The 19,208-nt window shown below is 48.0% G+C and overlaps 1 protein-coding gene and 1 non-coding gene across 3 annotated transcripts in view; one reads left to right on the forward strand and one right to left on the reverse strand.

The window, feature by feature from the left end:
* The window catches only part of Tex2 (testis expressed 2), a 121,103-nt gene that overhangs the window by 23,653 nt on the left and 78,242 nt on the right, over nucleotides 1-19,208 (reverse strand). For both annotated transcript variants that reach the window (XM_027427809.2, XM_027427808.2), the window contains exons 3-7: nucleotides 17,229-17,429; nucleotides 14,932-15,271; nucleotides 12,148-12,395; nucleotides 4,652-4,798; nucleotides 895-994 (exon numbers count right to left, since the gene is read on the reverse strand). In XM_027427809.2, the coding sequence (XP_027283610.1) occupies nucleotides 895-994; nucleotides 4,652-4,798; nucleotides 12,148-12,395; nucleotides 14,932-15,271; nucleotides 17,229-17,429 (1,036 nt within the window). The remainder of the gene's footprint in view (nucleotides 1-894; nucleotides 995-4,651; nucleotides 4,799-12,147; nucleotides 12,396-14,931; nucleotides 15,272-17,228; nucleotides 17,430-19,208) is intronic.
* LOC113836921 lies at nucleotides 18,945-19,033 on the forward strand. Its single transcript, XR_003487432.1, has one exon. It is a non-coding gene; the product is annotated as a small nucleolar RNA snR60/Z15/Z230/Z193/J17 (small nucleolar RNA).

A 19,208-nucleotide genomic window follows, 5' to 3' on the forward strand; every position in this document is an offset into this window, starting at 1 on the left:
CAGACAGACTTGCTCCTGAAATACTGCCTTCCAATATGTGTCCCGTCTTTCAAATCCTCAAGACCACGAGAGTGTAAGGACGGTAAAGATGCAAGACACGAAGGTCGAGGATCTCAGGACTTAGAAGGTGCAGCAGATGAAGCAGGGTGTAAGTGGAGAGGCAGCGTCTCCTGGGGTCAGGGCCCATGAGAGGAGAGGCAGCTAAAACCTAGCTCCCTGCCTCAGACCCTGGCAAGGGCCACAACTCACACAAAAGCTCAGGCCCCACCAACTGGCTCAAGGGTGTCTTGGGGCTGGAAAAGACCCTGTAACAGTCTGGTAGACTGGAGTTGGGAGAACGAACCTAGATCTGTCGTCAATCAGTTTCCTACGTTGTCTGTGGTAAACATCAGCCACTTGTAGGATGTGGTGGTGCATGTCTGTGTTAGGGAGGCTGAGGCAGGAAGATCATGAGGTCAAAGACAAACTGGACTACAGAGTGAGGTTCGAGAGCAGCCTGAGCTACACAGCAAGACTATTTCAACAACAATAAAACAACAAAATCAAAACAAAACAAAAATGGCTGGTGAGATGGCTCAGTGGGCAAATGTTCTTGTCATGCAAGATTAAAGATCTAAGTTCAAGCCCTGGAACCCATTTAAAGGTAGTGGAGAGAACCAATTTCATAGAGTTGTCCTGACCTCAGCACACACATCTCTCCACCTGCCCTGCAACCTCTCCCTCTGCCCTACAACACATACATACACATACATATGCATGCATGCACGTGCGCACGCGCGCGTGCGCGCGCGCGCGCGCACACACACACACAGAAATTTTCAAAACTACATCGAGAGAATATTTCAACCCCAATCATATAAATGGCCAGCTCCTCTCTAGTCCACTAAGAGTTACCTTGGTGATCAACATAAGGCTTGAAGGCCTGAAGGATTTTTGGCACAGCTACACCCATGTCAAGTTCTGTCAGTGTTAGCTCATTCATAAAGTAGGGGAGCTAGAGAAAAGAAACAAACAGTGAATGAGACACATTAGTAAGCTCATACCCACACTAAGGTCAGCCAGAGGACCACATACTGTCTGAATGAGGAGAGAGTAGGTAAGGTGTTGGCTCCCATTTTTATGTTCAAACTACAGAGGCAGAAACAAGTGAGCAGACAAATGCTATACTTTCGCAAAGCAGGAACTAGGCTGGGTAGTGGTGGCGCACACCTTTAATCCCAGCACTCGGGAGGCAGAGGCAGGCAGATCTCTGAGTTTGAGTTCAGCCTGGTCTCCAGAGTGAGTTCCAGGACAGGCTCCAAAGCCACACAGAGGAACCCTGACTTGAAAAAAAAACAAAAACAAAAAAGCAGGAACTGGACAGAGGAGTGTGAACTTGGTCAGGGATGGCCATCATGGCTAAGGAGGTGAGGAGGCCTCGAGAAGGAGTGGACCTGACCTGAGACCTGCCAGGTGGAGGTCACACAGGTGGGAAGGAGGAGGAATGGAGAATAAGAAATTGTTACATTTCTGACAGGTAAATTTACCACAAGATTAAAAATAACTGGGCAAATAAAAACTAAAGTCCCAAACCCAACTCCACCATCCCGTGATGCTGGGCTGCCTGCCCATTTCTGTCTTCCTCCCAGGCATCCTGCTCCACCTGCTCTGAAAGTTGAGGTCTGTGCAGACTGTGCCCACGAAGTCATTATCCACTGTCTCTCTAGCTACAGGTTATATATAGTCCTCAGGGTACACCAGTGGCCAGGGGAGGGACGGTGCAGGGAGAAATGTTCTTAGCATCTGTCCTCACCTTTCAGTGAAACCTGACCTCCTTTAAGACAGGCAGCTCTCCCCTCACAGCTCTCCTGCCAGAGGACTGATAAACTGCTTTCCATCTTTGTCCCTTCAGGGAGGGCCACAGCTCCTCACCTCAGCTGGCCCAGGCTAATCCCTATCTTAGACAAACACCCCCCAAAAAGCATCAATGTGGATGTGTTGACTTCTCAGTCAACCTATAAAATGTTACTTGGCCAAGCAAGAATGCCACACCTTACACACTTGCCACAGTGCTTTTTTCTTTTCCTGTTTTTTTTTTTTTTTTTTCCTTCTGAGTCAGGTTTCTCTGTGTAGTCCTGGTTGTCCTTGGAACTCGCTCTGAAGACCAGGCTGGCCTCAACATCACAGAGCATGCCTCTGGCTCCTGAGTTTTGGGATTAAAGGTGTGCACCACCATCACCTGGCTGCCACAGGGCTTTTTGTCTGTAATTGCCACTCAGGGTTTAAAGCATTTCAGAAGTCTGACAGGTTAGAGAGATTCCATGGGCTAGCCAAGGCATAGTCACCTCCAACAGCGTTTCTAAGGGATCAAGTACACCATGCCACAGTAGGAATGTAATTGTTTCTTTCCTTCCGTGCCACACCTACCCTATCCTGCACCCTTTGGCTGCTAAAAAGGCAAAGGAAGGACCTAAGACAGGTCCTGAGACAAAGGCAGGGCCTGAAGGCACCAGGCCTGAGGATGTAGCATGGTGAATGTTGGGGTGGGCGGACCAGCAGAGCCTTCTGGTCTACCTAACCCTAAGCTGGCACATCTCCAACTAAGCTGGTCTCACTCAGCTCTCTCCTGGATCAGCCTCTTTCATTGCCAAAGAAGGCAAGAGGGTCCCTCCTGTGTGCCACTCAACCAGAAACCAGGAACAGGCTTATGTTCCTTACCCTCCTAAGCAAACTCGACTGGGGACAGAACTGTCAGATGTACGGGGTATGTTCTGATTTGCAGATGATCATCAGGCTGTGTGCAATGGTAGCATCTGCTGATGGGCACAAGCATCCCAGAGATGTATTGAGCAGCAGTGGCCAAGACAAAGAGTTTACTTGATTTTGGGGCAGAAACTCTGCTTGCCTAAGGCCACATCTGGGTACCAGATGCAATATTCAGCTGACACAAGTCATCATGGCGTGCAACAGTGGTGATTGGGATTGCAGAACTTGGCATTACCCTTCTGCACTTTGGCTCCTCTGCCTGGGTCTTCTCTGGCCTTTAGGGCAATGCCGTGAAGAACAGCTCAGAAGGGGGTGGGGATGAGGGAAGGAACAGTAAGAGAAAGGACAAAGCCTTCCCAAGCCTGACCTGTGGCACTTGCTCCGGTCCTAACCTTTAGTCCTGACCAGAAAAAGCAGAAGGAGGTTAAGTTGGTGAACCACAGGAGCTTACATGACCAATGGAAGCAGACGACTTCCCTAAACTTTCTCTTTCTCAAATTGCTCCACTGGGAAGAGGCCCCGTGACCTCCCACTCCTGGTTTGGAGGAGACTGCTCCATGCCTCTGGAACTGGTAGGAACTCAGGCAAGCCCTGTCTGTCCTCTTCTTGTTGCAGGAAGTACAGCTCTCCAGTCTCCAAGAAAGGGGCAGGGACAGCCGCTCTATGTGACTTGACCTGGGACTCCAGCCTCTGTCATTTCAGAGGTGACAAAGAGGTCATGTGTACATTAGGTGGCTGCTGACATCTCTTCCTCCAACAAGGAGGGATGGTGACTACTGTCCCCACGCACCTGGCCAGCAGGGGCCAGGTCAACCCTCAACCCACCCTGAGGATGTTAACTGCCTGACATTTGTTGAAGGGCCCTCCCAAAGCCCTGCTCTAAAATCTCTTCAGGTCAGAAGCCAGCCTCTCTTCTTCCCTGGAGAGCTGGGGAAGGGCAGAGACTGGTCTGTAGAAGGCACATAGCACTTGACATAGCTTAGCTAAGCCGAAGACAGATTCTGTTTCCTGCCCGGAGGAAGAACCAAAACCAAACTGAAGCTGCTTTGTGTCCACATCTTCTTCAAATCTAAGTTCATCTTGTTGTGACGTTTTCTTGCCCGGGAGGCCTTGGCTCCCTCAGGGCACTTGCAAAGTTTTCACCAGTGTATTCTCTTCTAGGAGGATTCACAGGGTTCTGCTTCTCAAAGGAATCTATGACCCAAAGACTGCAGAGCCAAGGACATGAGCTCCTGATCACAGGACTCCTGGTGGAGACTCAGGGACCAAAGTGCTCTTCCTTGGGCCTTCAGCAGGCTAAAAACTTGCTTCTCGGGACCTCCAAGGGTTTCTGATTGGCAAACATGTCCTTTAATGACAGTCATGAGGACTCCTTAGGCAATTTAAACTCATTTCCAAGCAGACGTGGCTTAGCACTAGGAGTGTAACTTCAGCAAAGAGAGAGTCCAATACAAAGAGACATCTGGCCAAAAGCAGAGGTCAGTGGCAGACACATTTAGAGCGAGCACTAACTGTCCTAGCGAGGGAAGGAGGGCAGGCAGCTGAGAAAGGGTCCTACCCAGTTTAACATTTCCATGTGGCTTGGGCTACTGCAAACAGGCGGACAGTTTAAGTTGTCTCTAACTCAGATCAGCTACAGGAGTTCCTATTTTCCTAAACAAGCTCCAGAGGACCACCTAGGGAGGATAATGACATAGTAACACTAGAAAAAGCAATCAGGACAGCTGACTCAGTCCCCAGATACTTAGTCACAGATCAAGGTCAGTTTGTGACCCAGGTCAAATGTGCTGTGTGTGTGCAGTATGTTTAAATCAGGGTGTGTTTCACGTCAGACCTAAGGGGACAGACAGAGTGTCCAGAAACGAAGATGTAGGGAATCAGAGGCCTCTCGTGTGAAAAGCGATACCTTAATTTTGCTGAGTTTCATCTGGATTTTCTTTGACACCAGATCAGACCAGTATTTCTCGCCTAAGAAGTCCCAAAATATTCTTCCGAGCAAGGCATTCACCCAGGCTTCTTGTTCTTCCTCCTCAGTGGGTGGGGCCTCTGGCAACTGGCAAAAGAAAAGAGACCAAATTAGCTATCAGACAACTGGATACTCAGACAGGTGCTTATTTTCATAAAGCCTCCGAAGCCCATCCTATAGAAACAGAACATGTGACCTGTGCATCTTCTCTATAAATTACAAGTCCCACATGGTGCTGGTGAGTGAGAAAAGGAGAAAAGAAATTGGCTGTTGCAGCTGCAACCTTCTCTTTGTCTGCTTTCTGCTTCTGCCAGTCCTCCCATGATCCAGCTGACACTCCACAGCACTAGCTCAGACAACCTGCCCTGCCCATGGCCCCCTCCCAACTAACCTGGAGCTAGCTATCAAAGCCTGCCTGTCTTTCCCCCAGCTAGGCTTGGGCCTCCAATTGTCGAGCCCATCTTCATCCAGGAGGAAATGAGTTTCTCAATGGCCAGGCCTCAAATTTGGCCTGATCCCTGAAAGATCAAGACATTCTTGAGGTGCTTAAAAATACTGACATTTGCATCACCTTACCTCTGAGATACTGAACTTAGCAGAGTTAGGAGTTCCTGAAGCCTTCTCAGCATGTGACAAAAAAGAGAGTAAGGTCCACATGGCTCTCAGGACACATGTTTGCTCCAGGCCCGGCCCGGCCCAGCCCAGCAAACACCCTCATGTCCACTCCTCTACCCACACACAATCTGTCTAAAACATCTGCTGTGACCAGTCCTGGGCTGGTCGCTAGACTGTGGAATCAGCCTACAGTGGGTTAGAGGTGAGGGTGGAGGAGGAAGACAAGCAGCAGCGGCAGCTGTGAGGGGCCCTGAGGTTTGATGGGGACCATGTGCTGGTGGGCTCAGCACTCACAAGGGCAGCAGAATTAGCGCTGTTGACCATGGTTGCACACAGGCCAACAGCAGACTCTAGATCACCACATTCATGCACCACAATACCCCAGAAAGACAGGAACCCCACTTCCATCTGAGGAATGAGTGGTCCCTAGTTCATGACTGCAGCCTGACTCTGGTTCTCCACTTACAGTCATGAGGAGGGAGGGTGTGAATGTCCCACAGATGAGACAGCCGTTTACGGAGGTATCTGAGTTAGACTACAGCCTTACTCAGAAAAGCAAGTGCTTGAGAGGAAAAATCAAAAGATCTCAAAGTGCAGGAGCCTGAGGACTGCTCATGCTTTCCCTTTGTGATTTATAGAAACACATCTGGGCTCCGGCCACACACTGTCCACAGTCCTCTCCTTCATGCCTTGTGCCTGTGCATAGGTGCCACTGTGACCTGCTCTGTGCAACTGACTGTCCCACCTGGGCTATGTGCCTGACCAGTGGCATGACACCCAGGTCATTAGGTGCCAATGATCTGACCAAGGCAGGTCTGACTGGTTGTGAGGACCCCCACAGTCTATGTCATGTGACAATTCTGAAGCCTGGACTTGGGTCTGACTCACGTGAGCCATACAGACTGCTCAGCCCCCATGCCACGTCACAGCTGTGCCAGTTCTCGCTGTGAGAACTAGGAGTGGGGAGCTCACTTCCATTTTCCAGCAACATATCAGTACTAGGACATGTTCTAAACTCCTTCAAATCCAGGTGTTCGAGGGCTTCCTATGGATGTCAGTGACTCACTAAAAACAAAGGGGCTGGAGGGGCAGCTCAATTAAGAGTAATTGTCTCCACAGGAGGCACGTCAGCCCTCAGCACTCACTGGTGGCTCACAACAACCTTCAAAGCCATCTGACACCTCTTCTGCTTCCACAGCACTCCACATGGCACTCACCCACACAGACACACACACACACAGACACACACACTAATAAAAGCTTTTTAAAACACCCTGGTTTAAAGGGTGGTCGCGGTGAAGGCCTTTAAATCCCAGCACGCAGGAGGCAGAGGCAGGCGGATCTCTGTGAGTTCCAGAACAGTCAAGGCCACACAGAGAAACCCTGTCTTGAAAAAAAAAAAAAAAAAAGATACCTGTTGATCCTTCCATTTTAGAAGAGGTGGCTCTACCTCACTCTAGAGAATTCTATGTGTACTTCCCTGGTGCTGACGTCCTTAGACATTGACCACGGCATTTTCCACCCCCAAGATCAGATGGAAGGGCAGAAGTTGGCATTAGCAACATTTATTTATTGATCTAGTTTTCTGAGGCAAAGCTTTTCTCTGTGTGGCCCTGGCTGTCCTGGCACTCACTCTGTAGACCCGGCTGGCCTCGAACTCACAGAGATCTGCCTGTCTCTGCCTCCCGAGTACTGGGATTAAAGGCGTGCACCACCACCACCTGATGGCGTCTTCAACTTCTTAATCATGCCACAAGCGTGCATGCACGTGTGTGCACATGTATGTGTGCTGACCCCCACCCCACACTTTGTGCTACCATGTTCAGGTCAAGAGTAACATGTGCAGCATGTCTGAAGTTAACTGCAGCAGAGTATCTGCCCAGACTTCTGAAGAAACATTACGTGTCTGAGGAAAATGATCCTCAGGCTTTCAGGCAGTGACACCACTATTCACGTTAGATCCACGTCATTTTAGTCTTGTGGGCTACAAGGAAGAGGAGGCTACCTTGTCCCTTCTAGGAGGGAGCACCTACCCTCTACCAGCCTTTCTTTATAATGCTCATTTTTCACAGGAAACAAATTCCACCAAAAAAAGCAGCAAGAAACAAAGGCTATTTTACAATGATGTCTAAGTCAGTGGCATATGATGGGGCAAAATGTCTGAAGGAACTGATGAGCAAGTTGTTTTCCTCCTTATCAGTTCCTGTAGCTAAGGCAGGCCTCTGCAAACGCTGCAGAATACTGACAAAGCATCAAAGGGTTTTCCGAATGAAATCTGGACTCCATGGATTGCTAGAACCTATTCCCAATGACTGTCATAAAAATTTTAAAGCCCAAAGAATAAATGTGCGCACACTTCCCAATATTGCTCTGTGGCTGTGAGGAGAATATTCACTGTGCTGCCTCCTCCCTCCCCATGGTCAGGAAGGGTAATCTCCCAAGCTTCCAAAGATAATGTTTGGGGAGACAAATGTTCCAAGGCTGAAGCAAGGCCATCGAGACTGTCTCTATAGTTCTTGGGAAGTACTGTGTTTTAAAACAAATGTCTATGCCCAACATAGCACACATGTACTCTGTTTTGTGGGAGGCCAGGGGTGTCTTTTGGCTAAAAGAGAGTGAGCCTCTGCCCCTGAGTTTGGTCATGCCGGGCTGCTGTCTCTAGGTGACATGTGGTAGCCTGGCCCAAGAGCAGACACATAGGACACCTTCTCCACGCTTGTGTGCTTGCTTCTCCTGATTTAAAACAATGCATATTCATTATAGAACACATGCACGATCTCTCTTTCCAGACAGAACAGAAACATTTTCACTCTATTTTCACAGCCCTGCTGCCGCCCAGTCACGCCCTTGCCATGCCCCACCCCTGCCCCGACAAGCCCAGGGTGACGTCAAACTGGCATTCCTCCTACTTCAGCCTCCTGAGTACTAGGATTATAGACACGTGCCACCAAGCCCAGTCTCGGTCTTTTTCCAGTGTATCACTAGTTTACAAAACATAATGGATCAGTGTAGGAGCCTGTGTCTTTAATCTCAGTCCTTGGAGGTAGAGGCAGGCAGATCTCTGTGAGTTAGAGGTCAGCCTAGTCTATAGAGTAAGTCCCAGGCCAGCCAGGGCTATATAGTGAGATCATGTTTGGCTCCCTCCACCCACCCCCAAAACATAGTTTTATAAGACAGAGTCTCATGTAGCCCAGGCTGGCCTTGAACTCATTCTGTAACTAAGGATGGACCTTGACTTCTGATTCTCTCGCCCCCATCTTCTAAGTGCTAGGATTACAGGGTTGTGGCACCGGGCCTGATCAATATTAGAGAAACAATTGGCAAATGTTTTTGCCTACTCTGTGGGTTTTATTTATTTATTTATTTATTTATTTATTTATTTATTTATTATCTATGTGTATGTGTCCCACAGAGGTTGGAAGAGGGCACCAGATCTCCTGGAGCTGGAATTACAGACAGTTGTGAACTGCCATGTGGGTATGGGGGAATTGAACCCCGGTGCTCTGGAAGAGCAGCCATTGCTCACTGAGATGATGGCTCACTGAGCCATCATCTCTCCAGCCCATGGGTTATCTTTTTAAAAGATTTATTTTTATTATGTTTATTTTTGCTCATTTATGTGTGTCGGTGTGTGTGCCACACATGTGCAGGTGCCTAGGGAGCCAGAAGAGTGTCAGATCCCTTGGAGCTGGAGTTACAGGCAGTTGTGAGCCACCTGATGTGGGTGCTGGGAATCAAACCCAGGTCTTCTGGGAGAACAGTGTGTGCTCTTAACCAGTGAGCCATTTCTCTAGCTCCTGGTTTTGCTGTTAACTTGAAAAATTTTTTTTTTCTTGAGACAGGGTTTCTCTGTGTAGCTTTGGAGCCTGTCCTGGAACTTGCTTTGTAGACCAAGCTGGCCTCAAACTCATAAGAGATCCACCTGCCTCTGCCTTCTGAGTGCTGGAATCAAAGGCATGAGCCACCACTGCCCGGCGAAAAATTGCTTTTATTGTTTTATTTTTATTTAACTGTAGGAGGAAGGCTCTCTATGTGGTTTCTGGGATTGAACTCAGGTCACCAGGCTTGGTAGCAAGCACCGTACCCATGAAGCCATCTGGCTAGCCCTCCTTAAGTGCTCTTGATGGTACTGTTCATTGCACCAAAGGCCTGAGTCTGGGTGGAACCCATGAAAGGACGCTAGCCAGCCAAAGAATGGCAAACACGGCTCTGGCAGGCCTTGCCCTGCTCCCACATTTCCTCTGATTTGCTAAAAACTATTAGATTACATTCCTAAAGCTAGCCACTGAGGCCTATTCCCTTATTTGGCTACCACATGCCCAATTAAAATTAAATGCCTCATCCTAACATTTATAAACTGCCATTTTCCTATGGGCCACATCTGTGCCCTCTCTACCCAGAGGTAGTCCTTTGTCCTCCTCCCCACCCCTGGACAGATAACCCTTCCCCTTCTCCCACAACCTCTAGCTCCTGTCTTTGTCTCTTATTCCCTGCCCTCTGTCCCCCTGGAGCAAATAAAATCTTCTTTGTGCCAAGAACATGGTCTTGGGATTCCTGGACCAACACGAATTCCTTCCAGCCCCATTTACTTTTCTTTGGTTGTTTGCTTATGTGGTCATAAGTAGGGTCTGTATTTTTCTCTATTTACTTCATCATTTTCTTTTAAGCAGCCAGAACCCATGTTCTTCTTCTCTCGGTCTCCAGTGTGCCAAAGTTACTGATGTGTACCCCATGTCCTGCTCAGGTGGTTTCATTTAACTCAAAGATTTACTTCTACTAGGCCAGGTGGTGGTGGTGCACGCCTTTAATCCCAGCACTCGGGAGGCAGAAGTAGGCGGGTCTCTGTGAGTTCGAGACCAGCCTGGTCTATGAGAGCTAGTTCCAGAACAGCCTCCAAAGCCACGGAGAAACCCCGTCTCAAGAAACAAACAAACAAATGAAAAAAACAACAACAAAAAAAGATTTACTTCTGCTATATGCTTTATGGTTTTGCCCTTTACCTTGAGGTCTGTAACCATTGTGAGGTAATTCTGCAGTGAGTGCCAGGCAGGAGTTCAACTTCATTCTTTTGCCTGTGGATATCTAATTGTTCCTACCTCAGTGACTAAAAAGAATACTCTTGGGCCAACAGGTAAAGTTGCTTGCCACCAAGCCTGACGATCTGAGTTTTTCTTTCTTTGTCCGTTCGTCCATCCATCCATCCATCCATCCATCCATCTTTGTGGCAGGGTCTCACTATGTAACTCACTATGGCTGTCCTGGAATTCACTATGTAGACCAGGCTGGCTTTGAACTCACAGTGACTCACCTGCCTCTGTTCTTCAAATAACAGACTTCCTGGGATAAAGGGACTGGGGGGAAGAGGGAGCTGTCACAAACAAATAGGGCACTTCTAGAGGAGAAGCAGTGACCTACTCTAGCCTAGAGGGAAGTCTTCCACCAGAGCTGGTGATTCAGAGTGTGTGGAGGCAGTGAGCTTGAGGCCAGCAGAGGCACATGGTCTTTGTGCTCAAGTTCATATAGGTCAGGTCTTCATTTACCTCCACACAGAAGAGAAGTAAACCAAGGGGCAGCCAAAGGTACAGGAGGAAGCATCATAGTTCTTCATTAAAGACAGAAATCTTTACAAGACAAGAGGCCGTGGCCAGATTTCTGTCTTTGGCTGCTAAATAATGGAATGTACATAATTTCACCTATGACCCTGATGCCCTTTGACTGCTGTGACTGCTGTGTTGCTGGATCACTCTGAAGTCAGCCTGCACTAGAGGCCTCCTGTCTCTGCTGTGCCCTACCATCTTGAGGCATAGCCCCTGCCTGCAGAGCACCCAGCTGGGTACCCAGGCCACCTAACGTCTCTCAGCTCAGCTTCCCCATCAACATAATGGAGAGACCTAGTTTGTGGGGGATTTGGGGGGGGGGACGACTATTTCTATTGATGTGCCCAGACAGTCTGGTATATGGCAGTATGTATTAACAATTGTATCCTGAGTGACAGTTTAAGTCAATGTCCAGCTTGCTACACTCTGAAGTCATTCTCATGCTAAATCTTCAAAAGCAGCGACAAAGCAGAGGACTGACTGCCTTAGATGGCTAAGGCATCAGACTCTATTACTAGTGACTCTATGACCTTCCTACCTAGAGCCTGTTGCTAGGCACCACTCTGCCTCTTTTTCCCCTCACATCCCACATGTGTCCATCAGTAAAACCAGTTGGTTCTTCTCTCAACTACCCTCTAGAACCCTCCATATCTCAGCCCACCCTCCATGGCTCCCACCTACTCCTTCCCTCCCACACTTAAGCTTAGAACAAAGGCACTCCCTGTTTAAGCCCTCCTCTCTCCCTCAGAACAGACCTTAAGAGGCCCCGTCCCCACTCCACATCTGCTACCTCTCTCCCTCCCTCCCTCTCTCTCCCTCTCTCCCTCCCTCTCTCTCTCCCTCCCCCCCTCTCTCCCTCCCTCCCCCCCCTCGTCCTTATTTACTGTCCAGCCATATTGGCCTCAATGCTATCCCTTGAGTATCCCAACTGCATTCCTGCTGTGGAACCTTCTGGAATGTCCCTCTAGCATGTATCACTGTGCCTCACTGACCACCTCCTCAGAGGGACCTGGATGGCACAATCAGTAGCGCAGCCCTTCTCTATTGCCTCTAACCCAGCTTCAGTCCGTCCTGACACCCAGTGCTCGCTTTGTGCCGCCTCTCTGAAGTGATGAGCTCTGTGAGATTGCATGCCTTTCCATGTCTAGCTCATCACCACATCTTTGGACTCTGGACTAGGGAGGCCTGGCATGACTCCCTCACATATGAAGCCTGGCAGCCTACCTTCTTCCCAGCTGTGGGGCTGCTCTCTGCACTCTGCACGGGGCTCCTGTGGGGGCTTCGGTCGTCCTGGGGCACACACCTGCCCATGTACACACTGTAGTCGAGAAGCACCTTCTGACGCACGCTGCCCACCAGCTCCTTCTGTTTCGGCTGGGACATCATCTCCTCCACGCTGCCTTTGCTGCTGCTGCGGCTATGGGTCAGGTGCCCCGAGGGACTGCTGTGTCTGCTGTGGGTGGGCAGAAGCCCTGGGGTGAGAAGCGACAGCTGTTACTACAGATGAAAAACAATGTCCAGGAATAAACTAAATGCCCATGGGTTAAATGGAAAAGCAGCTAAAATGCCACCAAATGATTAAAAAAAAAAATCTTTACCCTAAAAAATACTTTCTGCTCTAACCATAGATGATTTTTAGAATAGTTTTTATTCTTCGAGGTAACTTTGGAATGGAGGCAGCGCAGTACACCAGATGGCTACCTATTTTACTTCCAGTGATCTTCTAGGAAAATGTAAAACACACCACCAATGTGCCCTCCAGTCAGGGTGGACAGAGCAAAGGGAGGGTAGGCAGGAAGTAATGAATTATTCACCCACAGCTCAGTGCGTTTCAAAGATGCCATCTTTCATGACAGATCACTCATTTCGTACCTTCCCTAGACCCATCCCATGCTAACCAGGAGAACAAGGAGGGATCCTTGCCCTTGAAGTCAGACACTGGGGAAGGTAAGTCACAACTGCATGTAACAAGTATTGCCAAGAGCTGCTGACCGGCACTGACACCAGGGACACCTGCACTATTTTTTGAGGAAAGAGCTGCCATTTTCCTTGCCCTGGGAGAAGAACGCTCCAGACAGAGAACAGCATACGAAGAAGCAAGATTCAGGGAAGTCCTGTGAGGAAGACACGAAGGAGTACGGTGGAGGGAAAGGCAGGAGCCTGACTGTACGTGCCTGAAGCGTGACTCCCAAGTTCAGTTTATGCTGTTGCAATGAACGGTTTTAAGCATGAAGTGCTGGCACTGACCGATTCACTCAGGGTTACCGTGTGAGCAAGGTAAGAACAGAGAGGTGAAGATCAAGTCAGATCAGGTGGTGTTTGCACATTTCCAGCCATCTCAATGGCGGCTCTCTCTCTGGTGGCACAAACACTTGGGAAAGTTACTTTAACTTAGGTTGGGTTTTGTTTGTTTGTTTGTTTTTTTAAAGCTAGGTTCTTCCCAGGACTGACTTCCTGAGGCTTTACCTAGAGTTCAAACTTTTCATAACCCTTTACCATTCTCAAACCACTTCAAGGTTTAACATTATTTTAAATATTAGGACAATGCTATAGTCCTGCCCACACCATTCTTTTAAATAGATGAAAACTAAATACAATGTGGTATCCTAGATTGGAATTTGGAAGAAGAGAAGGACTTTAGGAGAAAATGAAGTGCAATTCAAATAAACTCTAGAGTTTAGTTAATAAGCAAAAAACAGTAATTTGAAAAGACAGAGCCAAGAACACCCCTCCCCCCCATTCAAGGACAGGAGAAGAGAACCCGACTATGGCACAGCTTTTGCCCCCTGCCATGGGGCAGCTTCTTCACTTTGGGTGGGACAGAGCATTGGGGCTGTCACCACTCTGGATTTCATGGCTAGCTCTTGGTAACACCACGCTGGAATTGTGCCAGGGAGCTCATGGCTTCCCAGCTCTCTCCGGGTTCTGTTCTTCTGACCAAACTGGATCTGAGAACTAGAAACTAGGAATTCCATCTATCCTTGCTTGGGTCTCCTGAGCCAGAACCTGACGGTGAGCTGCCAGCAAAACCTATGTCTCTAAGTGGCAGCATCCCTGAGAGAGAGAACAGGCTGAGTCAGCCAGCAGGACTACTTCTGTCACATGGTATTTACAGAGGTGCCTGGTCACGGAGATTCAGCACCCATGTCACCTTCACAGCTAATAACAAGCCAGCTGGGCAGTGGCTGTTCATATATTAACTTCCATCATTTTAGTCAAAGGCTCAGAAAGGCTAACCTTTCTGATATGTGTAACACTGATGCACGAAGTAGACAGTCTTTAGAATATAAATTGTCGGGCAGTTGGGCAGTGGCTTTGAAATACAGCAGTTGTCACCCATTGCCCCATTGCCTTAAGTTCCATCTCAACTCAGTGTTTTAAAGTAACTCAGGCAAATCAAGGTATTGATAGTGTGAGAGTGAAGGCTTGCTTGATTTCAGTGTGAGATGGGTACCAAGGCCTTCTGCATTCCTGGCTCTTACCCTTGACTCTGTTGTGTCATAAGTGCAAGTCATTAAAAATAACCAAATGCAGCTGGGCTTGGCGGCACATGCCTTTAATCCCAACAGTTGGGTGGCAGAGGTAGGGCTCTCACTGTGTAGCTCTGGCTGGCCTGGTATTCACTACGTAGACTAGGCTAGCTTCCACCTGTCTGACTCCCTAGTCCTGAGATTAAAGGTATGTACCACCATGCTCTGCTCTTACCACTGTCTTCTGACAAGGGTCTCCTGTAGTTGCTTTTCTGAGAGTACTAAGAAAAGAGAGCCCCGGAGTGCCACCACAGGCTAACCACATATACCCGCAAATGGACAGTCAGTGGAAAAATGTCTCAGTACAAAGGGCGGTAGTGGTTATTGTGAAAGGTATATATGTCATGACAACATGCTTGAGGTGGCAGAGAGTAATGTACTGAAGGTGGGCTGCCCATCCGCCTGCCTTCCTGGCACTCCTGCTCACTCTTCCCATAAGCCCTTTAAACACATACACACTTGGCATAAACGCTATTACCTGATTTGCTTCCAGAAACCCCAGGCGGCTTCTTGAGGTCCGACTTCAGCTTAGATGCTAGGATGAACCTCCTAAACCACTCCTCTTTCTCTCGGCCGGTTCTCCCAAACAGATACAATATCAGGTCTCTCTGGCTAGATTTCGTCCCCTCTTGAGGCTGGGTTGGCTTCTTAAGGTCTTCACTTGCCAGCTCTTTCTCAGCAGGTGGCTTCTCCTCACAAGTGTCCCTATCCGTCTGAGCCTTGGACATAAAGTCATCTTGCTGACCAAGCTCAATGCATATGGGGTATTTTTTATTCCAGATTCGTTTGCGAGCCAGACTTTTAGGTACAAGATAAATCTATGGAGAAAGGCAAATGATAATTTACATACTAAACACTGTCCACCCTGTGCTGAATCAGTGTTATACGTATGAGAAAGGTTAGCTTTTCTGAGCCTTTGACTAAAACCATGGACGTTATATAACTCTCACCACTTGTCTGTAACCTGACTGTAGAACACAGAATAAATTTTTAGAAATGACTTGTTATTTCTCAAAATTCCAAAGTATATATATTTAAGAACTACACAAGAGCTATAAATATCTTTCATTCTTAGGCAGCAGTAGCAGAGTAGTACATTACTCTGATTATTATCAAAAGGCTTGGCTATCAACTGGGTTAATGGCCCTTGGTGACTCTTAAGATGGGGGCGGGGTTATCTCTCAGTCTAGACAGGAAGTGCAGGTCCATGCTGGGAATCAATTTAAGGATAAATCTATATAGAAACTACTTTACACACTTCCATTACTGTGGAGGAACTTAAAGACCACTCACACTAGCTAGAAGAACAGAGAACATATGTCTGTGTATAATAAATGTATATTTGACCGACCGACCCACGAATGACAGCCCTCATCGAGTGGCTGATGGAAGCAGAGACAGACATCCACAGATATACACTGAGCTGAAATCTGGAATTTAGTTGAAGAGAGGGAGGAATGAAGAGTGAAGGGGTCTGTACCAGGTTGGAGAAACCCACAGGAACAGTTGGCCTGAACAAGGGAGAGCACATCGACCCCAGATGCTGTCGGGAGGCCAGTACAAGACTGATCCAGACCCCTGAACATGGATGTCAATAAGGAGGCCTCTGCACTCCAGGGAGCCTCTGGTAGTGGATTAGTATTTTTCCCTGGTGCAAGAAGGGACTTTGAGAGCCCATCCCAAGTGAAGGGTTACACTCTGGCCCTGGACACATGGGGAAGGGCCCAGGCCCAGTACAGGAAGATTTGGAGGACACTGCAGAGCCCCCGTTGAGGGCCCTACCCTGCCTGGGGAGTGGTGGGTGGATGGGGTGGGGGGTAGGTTGGGGTGGGGGAGGAGGGATGGGGTGAGGGGAGGGAGAGGGAGAAGGGACTTACATGTGAAACAAGCTTGTTCCCTAACTTGAACTAATAAATAAATAAATAAATAAAATGTGCATTTTCCACAAAAAATATAAATACCTTATCAAAGTGGTGGTGGTGCACACCTTTAATCCCAGCACTTGGGAGGCAGAGGCAGGTGGATCCCTGTGAGTTTGAGGCCAGCCTGGTCTACAGAGCGAGTGCCAGGACAGGCTCCAAAGCTACACAGAGAAACCCTGTCTCAAAAACAAACAAACAAAAGCAAAAAGAAATACCTTATCAAATGTTCTGGCATGTGCACAATTTTTACATTTTACAGAGCCTGTATCAATACATGGCACCACAACACATCACTCTTAGACTAAAAATCCAGTTTTTTGTTCTGTTTTGTTTTGTTTTTAGGGTGTGTGTGGTGGTAGCAGGTTGAGATTGGATTCCATGACATAGTCCAGTTCAACCTGGCCTCAAACTATGTAGCCTAGGCTACATCATGGGGATCCTCCTGCTTTGGCCCCCTGAGAGTACAGGTTTGTGCCAGCATGCCTGGAACATGTGGCTCTGGGGATGAAACTCCCGGCTTTGTGTATGTATAGGCACTTTACCATCTGGAATGCATCCCTGGCTCCATAACCAGCTTTTAAAGTCAAAATGCTGAGTACAGAGAGCCCTTGCTCCTGGAGATGTGGTCCACGGAGCTGCAACACAAGCTCCATGTTGGAGGCTCACAGAAATCCAGGCTGTTGGCCCACATTTCAAAGGCTGCCCAGTGATTCATAGTTACTGTGTGAGATGCTGTCCTATAGTACACCACTCCTTAAATGGCAACATCATGGGGTTGGGTGCGGTATAGCAACGAAGACTCCAAATGCTTCTCATTCATCCAAGCTCTGATTCCAAAATTACCCAGACTCACCTTGCTGTCAGAGAGGTCATAGATTTTCTGGCTGATGTAGGTGACATCTGGCTTTGTTTCATTGTAGCTTGCCCTCCTGGATATGTTTTTGTTGGGTTTTGAAAGTCTTAAGGTTCCACCCTCCAGCCGGACAAAGACTGAGTGTGTCAAAGTCGCATGGTAAGTTTCTGGATCATAGTTGTAAATCTCATTCATCCATCCCTGTTGGAAAAACACCTTTATGAGTAAAAGTGAACAGTGTGCAAATAGCGAGTGTCCTGGACATCAGGACTGAAACTCACCATTTGCAGTGATAACTTCCCAGTGCCAAGTGCTGAAGAGTAATTTGGTATGGTTTTTTTGTTTTGTTTTGTTTTTGTTTTTTTGAGACAGGGTTTCTCTGTGGCTTTGGAGGCTGTCCTGGAACTAGCTCTTGTAGACCAGGCTGGTCTCGAATTCACAGAGATCCGCCTGCCTCTGCCTCCCGAGTGCTGGGATTAAAGGCGTGCGCCACCAATGGCCGGCTGTGGTATGGTTTTGATATCCAAAAATTTGGGGAGGTAGAACAGTAATATCTACTATCCTAAACATATGATTCTTTTCTGAAAGTCACCAAGCAAAATGAGAAATTCAAGTTTTACGTAAATCATGAACAAGGCTCTCTGCCTAATCTCCCTTGGGAATGAGCACTGATCTGGCCTAGCGGCTTTCTGTTTGTGACAATGTAGCTCAGGCTAGCCTGGAACTTGTGATCCTCCTACCTTCACAATCTGAGGGCTGTGATTACTGGTGTGGGTCACCATGCCTGGCTCCCAGCCTGGTGCTGTCTCTAGATTATATTCATTGGTTTGTCTATTTGTTACATGTGTGTGTTTGTTACACAGGGCACCCCAGAACCCCCTCCATCTGTCTGTCCATCATCACAGAGTGCACCGACACACATCAAGCTAAATACTAGGGCTGCTGACAAAGATTTTTTTTTTAGACTTATTTATTTTTTTGTGTGTGAATGTTTTGCCTGCATGCAAACATGTGCACCACTTTCATGTCTGGGGGCACAAAAATGGTCGTGAACCCCCATGTGGGTACTGGGAACCCAACCAGGTCCTTCATAAAAACAAGTGCTCTTAACCACTAAGCCATGTTTCCAGCTCCAGCAGTCAATACAAAGATTTTAAAGGAGTCCTAGTGTCTGGGAGGCAGTGGGAGAGCACTTGTCTTGCACGTGGTTCTGGATTCTACACCAGCACCTAGGAAAAAGTTAGGAACTAAAAAAGAAAAAGGATCGGATTCTTGATCAAAAAATATCCACCAAAGAGTGGAGAATTGGGTCTTTCTCCCATTAGCCTACTAGAATAAGAATAAGAGACACCATCACGAAAAGGCAGCCCCAGTACAAGGCACCAAACACACTTATCTACGTGTGTGTGTGTGTGGGGGGTAACACTTATGAACCAGTTACACTGATTCACATGACTCACGGGACATGTTCTGCATGAGTTGGGAGGATTTCATTCTCCTCTCTGAGTTACTGACCATGAGCAGCATTTACTCAAGCATTGTTTTCGCAAGCAGGGCTCATGGGAAGGGGGCAGTCTAGCATCTGAAAATGAACCAGCAATGCCCCGAGGGGGACAGGCAATCCCAACACAGAAGGACAGAAGCAGATCGGCTGTCAGAGCATCAGCTAAGGTGGAAACAAGTGTACCAAGTGTAAACCGTTCTTAAATTACACTGTTTGGACACCATGATGAAAGCATAGCCCAGCAGACTTGACCCCTGATGAACAATGACTAGAGGTCTTTCCCCCCTATCTGATGTATCTGGCTGCAATGGTTTACCACAAACTCCTGACAAGAACTGTCTTCCTTGAGTATCAGTGGGAGGAGTACTAGGTGGGATCTGGGCGCTTGTGACTGAGGCCAAGGCTTAATGTCAAGGTTTCACGTGCTCTGCCACTGGTTTACTCCTCCCAGAAGGACCATTTTTATTGTCCTCAAC

This window comes from Cricetulus griseus, chromosome 7 (assembly GCF_003668045.3).
Source record: "Cricetulus griseus strain 17A/GY chromosome 7, alternate assembly CriGri-PICRH-1.0, whole genome shotgun sequence".
NCBI classification, from domain to species: Eukaryota; Metazoa; Chordata; class Mammalia; order Rodentia; family Cricetidae; genus Cricetulus; species Cricetulus griseus.